Source organism: Ammospiza caudacuta, unplaced genomic scaffold (genome assembly GCF_027887145.1).
Source record: "Ammospiza caudacuta isolate bAmmCau1 unplaced genomic scaffold, bAmmCau1.pri scaffold_39, whole genome shotgun sequence".
Classification (NCBI taxonomy): Eukaryota; Metazoa; Chordata; class Aves; order Passeriformes; family Passerellidae; genus Ammospiza; species Ammospiza caudacuta.
Window position 1 is genome coordinate 4,783,813 of NW_026683124.1, and position 10,808 is coordinate 4,794,620.

The 10,808-nt window shown below is 51.3% G+C and overlaps 1 protein-coding gene across 1 annotated transcript; it reads left to right on the forward strand.

The window, feature by feature from the left end:
• Nucleotides 1-219: 219 nt before the first annotated feature.
• On the forward strand, nt 220-10,214 carry LOC131571859 (olfactory receptor 14J1-like; the record flags this gene model as incomplete). Its single annotated transcript, XM_058824613.1, has 4 exons — nt 220-750; nt 868-894; nt 1,238-1,289; nt 10,183-10,214. Coding segments are annotated over 4 exons (642 nt in total), but the record flags the coding sequence as incomplete, so codon positions are not given.
• Between the last annotated feature and the right edge of the window lie 594 nt (nt 10,215-10,808).

Below are 10,808 nucleotides of genomic sequence, written 5' to 3' on the forward strand. Positions count from 1 at the left end.
CTGCACACGCCCATGTTCTTCTTCCTGCTCAACCTGGCCCTCGCTGACCTGGGCTCCATCTGCACCACTGTCCCCAAAGCCATGCACAATTCCCTCTGGGACACCAGGAACATCTCATACTCAGGATGTGCTGCACAGGTATTTTTCTTTGCCTTTTTCATTGCATCAGAATTTGCATTTCTCACCATCATGTGCTACGACTGCTATGTGTCCATCTGCAAACCCCTGCACTACGGGACCCTCCTGGGCAGCAGAGCTTGTGCCCACATGGCAGCAGCTGCCTGGGCCAGTGCCTTTCTCAATGCTCTGCTGCACACAGCCAATACATTTTCCCTGCCCCTGTGCCACGGCAATGCCCTGAGCCAGTTCTTCTGTGAAATCCCCCAGATCCTAAAGCTCTCATGCTCACACTCCAGCTTAAGGGAAGTTGGGCTTCTTGTGGTCACTTTCTGTTTAGGGTTTGGTTGTTTTGTGTTCATTGTTTTCTCCTATGTGCAGATCTTCAGGGCTGTGCTGAGGATCCCCTCCGAGCAGGGACGGCACAAAGCCTTTTCCACCTGCCTCCCTCACCTGGCTGTGGTCTCCCTGTTCCTCAGCACTGACACATTTGCTCACCTGAAGCCCTCCTCCATCTCCTCCCCATCCCTGGATGTAGCAGTGTCCGTTCTGTACTTGGTGGTGTCTCCAGCCCTAAACCCCCTCATCTACAGCCTGAGGAACCAGCAGCTCAAGGAATCTCTCAGGAAAGCTGTGACTGGATGCTTTTCAGCCTTTTCATTGTCCCATAAGAGCCCTCACAGTGCTTTGCATTGGGAGCCCCAAAGGAGCTGGAAACACACCCCTGCTTTGGCTCCTGCTGTCTCTCAGCATTCTCCCTCTCTCAAGGGGCTGCAAGTGGGTCAGATCCTGGGAAGGGAGAGCAGGCCAGAGACCCAAATTAACCAAAGAGATATTCCAGACTGTATGGCCCCAGTTCTGGTATAAAAGCTAAGGAAGGAGGAAGAATAGGGGGCATTTCCTATTTACAGTGTTTGTCTTCTTGATAAACCACTCCAGCTGCTGAAGTTCTGCTTCCTAGGAAGTGGCTGAACATCACTTGCTGATAGAAGAAGAGATTAAAATTATTGGGGTTTTTCCTCATTGCTGGTGCCTGTAAAAACTTCCCCTTTTGCTATAGAAAACTGCCTTATCTCAGTCCACAATTTGTCTCCCATAACATTTTCTCTCCCCTGTGCAGCCAAGGAGGGGAGTGCTAGAGCTGCTTGGTAGGCACACAGACTCCATCAGAGGTAACCCATCAGAACAAGCCACAGAAGGCCTGCTTTCTTCTGTCAGCAGCTCTCAGTGCATATCATGAGAGGCCAAGTCTGCCCTTAAGTATATTTTAAATTTTTTTCTAATTCTGATTCTATACAATAAAAGAAATGCTCTTATCCACCCCCTTCAATTTCATTATCCCTCCTACTTGTGTGACCCAGAGAAATTGTGTAAGAAGGGAGTCTCACATTGTGTTTAGGTGAAATAAATGAATATGCAACCACTTTGTAAAAAATTTTATACTATTCTTATCACAGCAGGAATGAACAGAAATGGGCACAGCTTTATGGCTGCCCCAGCTGTGGCATGGGCCCTGGGCCTGGAGCAGGAGCAGCTCTTGAGGGCCCCGAGGCCGGGACTCCTGTGGTGCCCTGTGCAGATGGGATGGCAGCAGGGGCTGCAGAGCTCTCAGCACCTCAGCCCGAGGGGAGCAGGGCAGCCAGGGAGCCTCCTTTGGCCTTGGCCAAACACCTTCCCCCATGGTGGGGCTGAGTCCTGTGGCAGCTGCAGCTGCTGCTGTGCCCTTGCCAGGGGCTGAGGCCGTGGGGCAGTGCCCAGAGCAGCCTGGCCTGAGCAGAGCTGTGGGGCCAGAGCCAGCTGGGATGGGCTGGGGAGTGGCCCTTGGTGCTGCCCAGAGCTCAGGGTGGCGGGCAGAGCTTGCAGAGAGCTGGGCTGGGCTCAGAGAGCCTGGCCCAGAAACCATCAGTGTCCATCTCAGCCTGGCTGAGTGTGCAGGGGCAGGACTCAGGCCAGGCCTTGTGGGGCAGGGCCAGCACCTGTGCAAGGCATTGCAAACAGGCGAGTGGCCCAGAGAGGAGGCTGCTCTGTGCCCTTGGTGGCATGGACAGAGCAGGGAGGGGGCCCAGGACATTTGCCAGCACCAGCCTCTGTGCCCATGCATTGGCAGCCCTGGCTGCTGAGCTCAGCTTTGGCCTGGGCTGAGTTTGGCTGTGGCCCAGCTCCATCCTCCTGCAGGGCTCAGGGCCTGTTCCCGGCCATGGCCAGCCCTGGCTGCCTCTCTTCTGGCCCAGAGGCCGGCAGAGCCCGGGGCAGGGCTGTCTGTGCAGCCCCACAGGTGCCAGGGGCTCTGCAGGAGCTGGCAGAGGCTGCCCAGCAGGGAGGCCATGGGGCACAGAGCCCCAAGGCTGCTGTGGGCACCACGGCACAGGGGCCATTCCCGGCCGCAATGCTCCTGGCCTGGGCTGGGCCTGCACAGGGGCTGGGCCACCATGGCTGGGCCAGCACAGGGCCACAAAGGGGCCACACAGCCGCTGCCGGGGCTGACAGCAAGGCCAGGCACACACAAGCAATTGCTGAGCATGGCCTGCGCTGGCCAGGCCTGACTGTGCCAAAGACAGAGCTCAGCTGCCCTTGGGGGCTGCAGGAACAGTCCAGAGCCAAAAGAGCCTCCATGGCTGTGCTGGAGACCAAGGCTGCAGGAGGGAAATGCTGCGGGAAGGGGAGGGCATTGAATTCCAGCACACACCTCAGCTCTCTGATGATCCCGGCACCATGCTGGGCCCTGTTTGAGACTGGAGCAGAGCAGATGTTGATGGGACAGGAGCCCTGTGGGGCTGTCAGGGACCTGCAGCCTGCAAGGTGCTCTGCTCTCCCTCAGGTGCTCTCAGAGAGATCCAGTTCCAGCTGGGCACCTCAGGGCACAAGTGGCACTGCCTGTTCATGGGCACACAGCTGATGTCTGTCTGGAAAGTGGCACAGGTTTTAATACCTGTTAGTTTCCTAATATACAAATGGATCTTTGTTACCTGGGTCATTTGAGTACTTTTAAGCCATGACAAATTTTTCCCACCAGGAACAGGAACTTCCTGGAAGTGTAATGATGGCAGAAGAACAAGTACTGATCTTCCTGTGGGCTTGTGTCACCAATATCCAGTGTATTACTTCCTCTCAGTCTTCCTTCATGTGTTTCCAGCTCTCCTGGTTAGATGGCCATGTCTAAGGATGCCCCTTCACTAGAGCAGCTGGATCGATGCCCTGCCCACCTTGGTGGTTTTTGATTTCTTCCTCCAGATGCTCTCTGGTCTTTCAAGTGCCTGTCAAATGGCTGGTTTCATGCTTTTAGTTGCAGAGAGTTACCCCATATTTCTGAAGTTCAAATAAATATCATGTTAGTCAACATCTTAATTGTGTTTATATCTATCACTTAATTTTTCCTATGTCTTTGCCTAAAACTGTAATGTACAGAAATCCCTTGGGGATGGGGGACATTTCAGATGCTGCTGGTACATCACAGAGAGCTGAGGAAAGAGCTGTGAGGAATATTAAACTGTTCAAATGTTCGACTGTAGCATTGTGTGTGTTTTATATGGGTTTATTGTAAAGTTGGTTCTTTTTTATAAGTTAATAATTTGATTTGACCCTCGGTTCCCTCCATGTTCTCCCTCCTAATGGTTTGTTTCTCCCACCTGTTGCCTGTCAATCATTGTAACCGTCACCTCTCATGTCGAGAATCTTCTATGTCAATCATCCCTCACCTAGAATATGATTTTTCCCTTCAGCCTTTTCTCTCCTCTGGGCCCTTCCTATTGGTTCAGTTGTGTCCCTCGCTGCTCCCCTGGGTTTTGCTCATTGGCCCCTCGTGTCTCTTCTGTTGCCCCCATCCCTTTTTTAAGTGCCTCCCTAACGGTTTTTACCTGACACCGTCACTGGCCCCACCCGGGCTAAAAAGGCGCCTTGGCATCCACACACTTGTCCACTCCTTCATTCCATTACCTCAGTTCTTCGTAGTCCTGCTCTCGCCTGCATCACCACACCACAGACGGAGTCACTACTCAGGGGTTCTTGCCGAGAACCTGGGAGTGGTGGGATTCATAGTCTCCACCGGTCACTCCAGGAGCGGCTAGCCAGCCGGTCAGCTCCAGTGGCTGTGGAAGTGAGACTGCGTTCAACGTGTGTTTGTTGGCAAGAAACCTTTCTGTGCCTCTGAGTGTCACCAGGCCCTGAGCCCAAAGGACACAAACCTGATGAGTTGTGTTTCCCACTGCAGGGGCTGCACGTGGACCTTGGCTCTGCACAGGAGAGCTCTTCATCCCCTTTCTCTCTTTTCCTCCCTCTGGGCATGGAGGGAGCTCCTGGCTTCAGTGTGTGACTCGTGTGTGCAAAGAGCAAATCTGGGCAGAATTGGGGCAGGGAGGGTTTGGGGGGACCTTGGGATCTGTGCTGGGTTCAGAAGGTTTTCCATTGCTCTGAGACTGCCTGCTGTGGAAAGTGGATTCAATATCCCACAGAGTAATGACTTTTGCATTGATGGAGCTGTGCTTTCCCTTGGCTTTGTTGGCTGACAAGAAATGAACATCCCTCTGTGTCTCGGGCAGCTCCTTCTCCAAGGAAAGCAGGTGGGAGCTGGAGCCAAGGAGCTGAAAGCTGCAGGTGCAGCCTGGGCTGGAGGGAGCTCAGATTTGCACAAGGCTGCTCTGAGTGCCAGGGCTTAAATGGGGGAAATGGTGGGGTGGGGGTAGGGACAGAGTGATTGATTGTCAGCCGAGAAGGATCTTGATTTTCATCTCTATACAAACTGCATGAGGAGGTACTTGGATTCAATGTCAATTGGAGATTGCATATATCAATGAATTAACAGGAAAACAAAACTAAATTGGACCTAAAAAATGTTTTCTCACTGTCTTTTTAAATATCATGTATTCACTTTGAATACACTACTGGGATCTATGTAACTACACATTATTTGGAAACTGAAATAAAATTATTTCGCAGAGGCTTGGCTTGTAAGGTGTTGGAGTGTTATTGAGCCCTGGGACACTGAATTCCTGCACTGAAGAGCTGAAGGCTGAACAAGCTTCTGCAGCAGGAAAATTCAGCAGCAGCCTCCAAGGTGCTGAGGATGTCAGCAGCCCCCACCGAGGCCATCCCTGCCCAGAGACCGTGGGGGAATGGGCAGACAAGGAGAGCGTCCCTGGGGCTGGGGCAGCACAACTCAGAGGCAGCAGCGGCTCCAGCTGGGAAATGGAGTGTGGAATGTGGCTGGGAAAGCCCTGCCTGGGCTGGGCCAAGCAGGACAGACAAGCCCTGACTCCCATTCCCCAAAAAACTCTCTCAAGGAGACATTTAAAAGGAATTACAATTGTTTGTGTCCTCTGAGTAGGATGTACTGGAGAAATACCAGCAAGAGATTTTCAGGACCCCAAAACAACAAAACAGACTTTGCTGGTAACTTCACAAAATGAGAGAAATTTTAGCAACTGGTTTAAAACGACATTCAATCAACACAGAACACTTCTTAAAGCACTGACTTGGCCCATTCAACTTCACAAACTCTAAGCTATTTGAATGTTACATTACTCAAATTTACAAAAGGACAGAAATAGAAGAAAATGACAGAAAGAGGGAAAGGCAAAAAAATACAGAGGAGCACAAACAGAGGTACCAACTCCTGGATTCCAGCACATTTCAGATGGAAATTCCAAGAGGAGGCAGGGTCAAGATGTGTGCTTGCCTTGTCGTCAGTCTTCAATACCCCTTGGTCTCCCTGGGCCCTTCCCCCAGGTGGGCCTTGGGCTCATTTGGTCCCTCAGGAGCTGGGCTGGGGCTGCAGAGGTGGCTGTGGAGCATTGCCTGTGCTGTGCCAGGGACTGGCAGCCACTGCTGGGCTGGGATAGAGGCTCTGGGGAGATTGGGGTTCCAGGGCAGGGCAGGGCTGGGGTTCCAGGGCAGGGCAAGCCTGGACCTGCCCCTTCCTCCCCCCCCCCGCCCCTGACAAAATGTTTTCAGCCAACAATCTCCTCCAGTCTGTCACAATGCACAATGTTGGAGGTGAAATCCCAATCTCGGCCATGGGCACCTGGACTAGAAGGAGAGTTCTTTCCCAAAGTTAGGAAAGCACAGAGCCTTCCCCAGAGTTTTGGGGACAGATGAAAGGTGACCCTTGTGAAACCATTACCAGCCAGATTTGTCCTGACAATCTTCCTATTGGAACAATCTCTGGATATATGGAATTTTGGAGGTGAAATCCCAGTTCTGGCCATGGGTGTCTGGAGGAGAAGGCCAGTTCTTTTCCATGAGAAGGAAAGCACAGAGCCCCAGTATTTCAATAGCAGATGAGGAGACTCTCAGTGTGCCAAGGTCAGCTGGACCAGGCACAATCGCCTGTTGATTACAAGAAGACCTGCAGTGTCACAATAGACCCTCGGTTCAATGAAGTCCAGCATTGTCACAGTGGTCCTTAGGTTTCATAAGGCCCAGTGGTGTCACAATGGTCCCGTAGCTCTCCAGGCCCTACAATATTACGTGACTCCTCTGTTCCATGAGCCCTGAAATGTCACAATTAACCTTTGGACCCTGGGGGTTTGTAGTGTCACAATGTTCTCCTTTGGGTCAACAGTTTCACAAGGGACCAATTATGACACGAGGCCCCACTATGTCACAATGGTTGGTTTCATGCAGCCCTGCAGTGTCACAAAGGCCTCTTGGTTTCCCAAGGCCCCACAGTATCACAATGGTCCTCTTGGTTCTGTAAGGAACCCCAGGGTCACAATGGTCTCACTGGTTCCATGAGGTTCCACAGAGTCACAGTGGACCCTTGGTTGGATGGGGCCTGCCAGTGTCACAATGATCCCTATATTCATGGAGCCACACACTATCACTACAATTCCCTTGTTCCATGAGGCTCAGCAATGTCACAGTGCTCTCCATGATTCCATGAGGCCCCACAGTGTCACAATGGTCCCTTGGTCTCACAGGGCCCCACAGTGTCACAATGGTCCCTTGGTTCCATGGGCCCTGTGCTGCTGCATTCCCCCCTCCCCTTCTCAGGCAGCCCTGCCAGCTGAGAAATGCTCCTTGGGCCTCAGCCTTGGCCAACAGCCTCTGGGCTCAGCCCCTCTGCAGCTCATCACAAACACTGTCTGCTCCAGGCACTGCTGCTGCCCAACCAGCTCCTGCTTTCTTTAGCAACAGCCCTGGGAACTGTTTTTGTTCCCTCAGTGGCACAACATCCCTGTTCTCACACTGCCAAAGAAAGCTGTTGGTGCCAAGTGTGGCCAGGATGAGCCATTGCTGGGACTGCAGCCCCTCTCTTGGGGCCCTGCACTCAGTGCTCCAAAAGGAGCCCTTGGAGCTCTCCTGGGCCAGCGACTCCCTCTGAGTGGGGCCTCTCCCAGCCGGGAACTCTCCCATTTGCTGCACTCAGGGATCCCGAACAACGACAGAGCCTGGGCTGATCCCCCCACTCCTCCAGGCTCAACCCTTCACTCACTGGGGAGATGGCAAAGGATCCACAGGGAGCATTTCCTGCCCTCAGGGGAATTTCTCCCAGGTGCCTGGCACTGACTCTTTGTGTCTGTGTGCACACAGGAGTGCCTGTGCTGGGGAAATGTGGCAGAAATGCTCCTCTCTGAGGGGTTGGAGTGCCTTGGATAGCTGAGTCAGTCAGATATCCAGATATCAGTAGGTAAGGACAAGTCACAAGGTCTAAACTAAGTTAAATGCTCCTGAGAGTTGTACTGTTTGTAAGTTGTTAAGTTTAAGTTATTAGCTAAGTTAAGGATTGTTAAGTGTGATTCCTCTGTTAAATTTCTAAGTCATAGGTTTTATTTTGGGTTAAATACTGTTAAGTGCTGCTCTTTCACTAAATTTTGAAGTTGACGGGATCAGGTAAAGTTTAGGAATAAGTTAAGTCCTTTAAAGTTTGGGCTCTGTTAAGCTTTTAGGCCATATTCCTTTTATCCTTGCCCTCACTGTCCCTGTGTCTCACACACACACAGGGACTGTTCTCGGTTCATTTCTGGTTTGATTGCCTGGATTCGGTTTGGTTTTGTTGTTGCTTTGTTTCCTTGGTGTGCCTGAAGTGTCCCCTCAGGAGCAGAGTGACTCTTGCCAAGGAACTTTGTGCTGCTTGAAATAAACAGGGCCAGGAGACTTCTTCTCCTTTTAATGCCTTTACTATAAGTGATCAGCTCAGGATTGGGCGGCTCGGCGGGGCTGCAGTCCCCGTCGTCTCTCCCAGGGCGACTCAGAGGATGAGGACGACATGCGCAGCTTTGTCCACCCGGGGCAGAGCTGGGGGTCCGGTCCCCGTGGGAGCCTTTAGGGCATCAACACCCTCCGATGTTGGATTGGTCTCAGTCTCACTTCCTCCCAGACCCGGCCCGGGGGCTCTCGATCGCAGGGTGAGGAACAACGAAGGTTTTCAGCATCTCTGCAGGCCCAGCATGTTAGCGTTCAAAAACACGTAATCACAGGGATTATATGCGGTGCTTTTTATTAAGAGCTCTGGGAATCGGGGTATATTCAACCCATATCTGACTCCGACCATACATCCGAAATGATCATGTTTTATACTCTATTGTTTCATAACTTTCATGTTAATTATTAAACTTATATTGTTCTATTGTATACATAAATTTAGCCCCTCTCTGAATTTCCAACATAGTTTCTCACTATTCTTCTTATGGTTATATAATAATTACATTTAATTACTAAAAAATCATCACATCTAACAATTATACAATTTATCATACTGCTTACGCAGGTGCAGTTGATCTGGGAAAGCACAAAGCCCAACATTTTAGATTCTATCTTGAACTTTTTCCAGGGTTCCACTATCAAGCACTCCGCTCCTCTCATCCAGACATCACTCCAATCTCTCAACTCTTTGCTGGCTCGTTGCTTTTGGGGTTTTCTCAGCGCATTCGGAGCGGGGGTCCCACACAGCATGCTGGTCCTTGGAGTATTTTGCACATCCCTCCCCTCCAAAGTCTCTTCTCCTCGCTGTTCGGGAGGTCCCCACCCTTCACTGTCTCAGAGCGGGGCCATTACCTCGCCCCAGCCAGGGCTTTCACTGATACAAAAACAACCATTAACAACAGCGACCCGTAACTACCATAACACAGGCAGAACCCCAGCAGCAACAGTGGGAACCTTTTTCTCACAGAAAAAATCAACAGAATTTTTGTTCATAACATACTGGTCCGTACTGGTTTATACTGGTTTATACTGGTCCATATTGGTCCGTACTGGTCCATAGTGGTTTATACTGGTCCATACTGGTCCATACTGGTCCGTACTGGTCCGTACTGGTTTATACTGGTTTATACTGGTCCATACTGGTCCATACTGGTTTATATTGGTCCATATTGGTCCATACTGGTCCATACTGGTTCATACTGGTCCATACTGGTCCATACTGGTCCATACTGGTTTATACTGGTTTATACTGGTCCATACTGGTTTATACTGGTCCATACTGGTCCATACTGGTCCATACTGGTCCATACTGGTTTATACTGGTCCATACTGGTCATACTGGTTTATACTGGTCCATACTGGTCCATACTGGTCCATACTGGTCCATACTGGTTTATACTGGTCCATACTGGTCCATACTGGTCCATACTGGTTTATACTGGTTTATACTGGTCCATACTGGTTTATACTGGTCCATACTGGTCCATACTGGTTTATACTGGTCCATACTGGTCATACTGGTTTATACTGGTCCATACTGGTCCATACTGGTCCATACTGGTCCATACTGGTTTATACTGGTCCATACTGGTCCATACTGGTCCGTACTGGTTTATACTGGTTTATACTGGTCCATATTGGTCCATACTGGTCCGTACTGGTTTATACTGGTTTATACTGGTCCATACTGGTCCGTACTGGTCCATAGTGGTGTATACTGGTCCATACTGGTCCATACTGATTTATACTGGTCCATATTGGTCCATACTGGTCCATACTGGTTTATACTGGTCCATACTGGTCCATACTGGTCCATACTGGTCCATACTGGTTTATACTGGTCCATACTGGTCATACTGGTCCATACCAGTCCATACTGGTCCGTACTGGTCCGTACTGGTCTCTGACCCCTCCCCTCCCCCCCAGGTGCCTCCAGTCCGTTCCAGTACGGTGAGTGACAAACTGGGACAAACTGGGAGGGCCCCAAAGTGTCCCCAAATGTCCCCAAATGTCCCCAAAATGTCCCCAAAATGGCCCCAAATGGCCCCAAATGTCCCCAAAGGGCCCCAAATGTCCCCAAAATGTCCCCAAAATGTCCCCAAATGTCCCCAGCAAAGGCAATGAATAAAAATGGTTGAAAAAATGGGATTTTGGTCACTGGGGGAGGGGACACGGGGACAGCGGTGGCACCGGGAGGGGACATCGGGGCCATCATGGCCTTGGGGACATCGGGCCATTGGTGGCCTTGGGGACACTGAGGCGATGGTGGCACCGGAAGAGGACACGAGGGCAGTGGTGACACTGAGGTGACAATGGTGGCCTTGGGGACATCAGGACATTGGTGGCACCAGAGAGTGTCACAAAGCCAAGGGTGACATCGGGGTGACAGCGACTGTGGGGACATCGGGGCAGGGGTGGTGGCCTTGGGGACATCAGGTCAATGATGGTGGCCTTGGGGACATCAAGGTGAGGGTGGCCTTGGGGACACTGGGGTGATGGTGGCACCAGAAGAGGATGTGAGAGCAGCGGTGACACTGAGGTGACAATGGTGG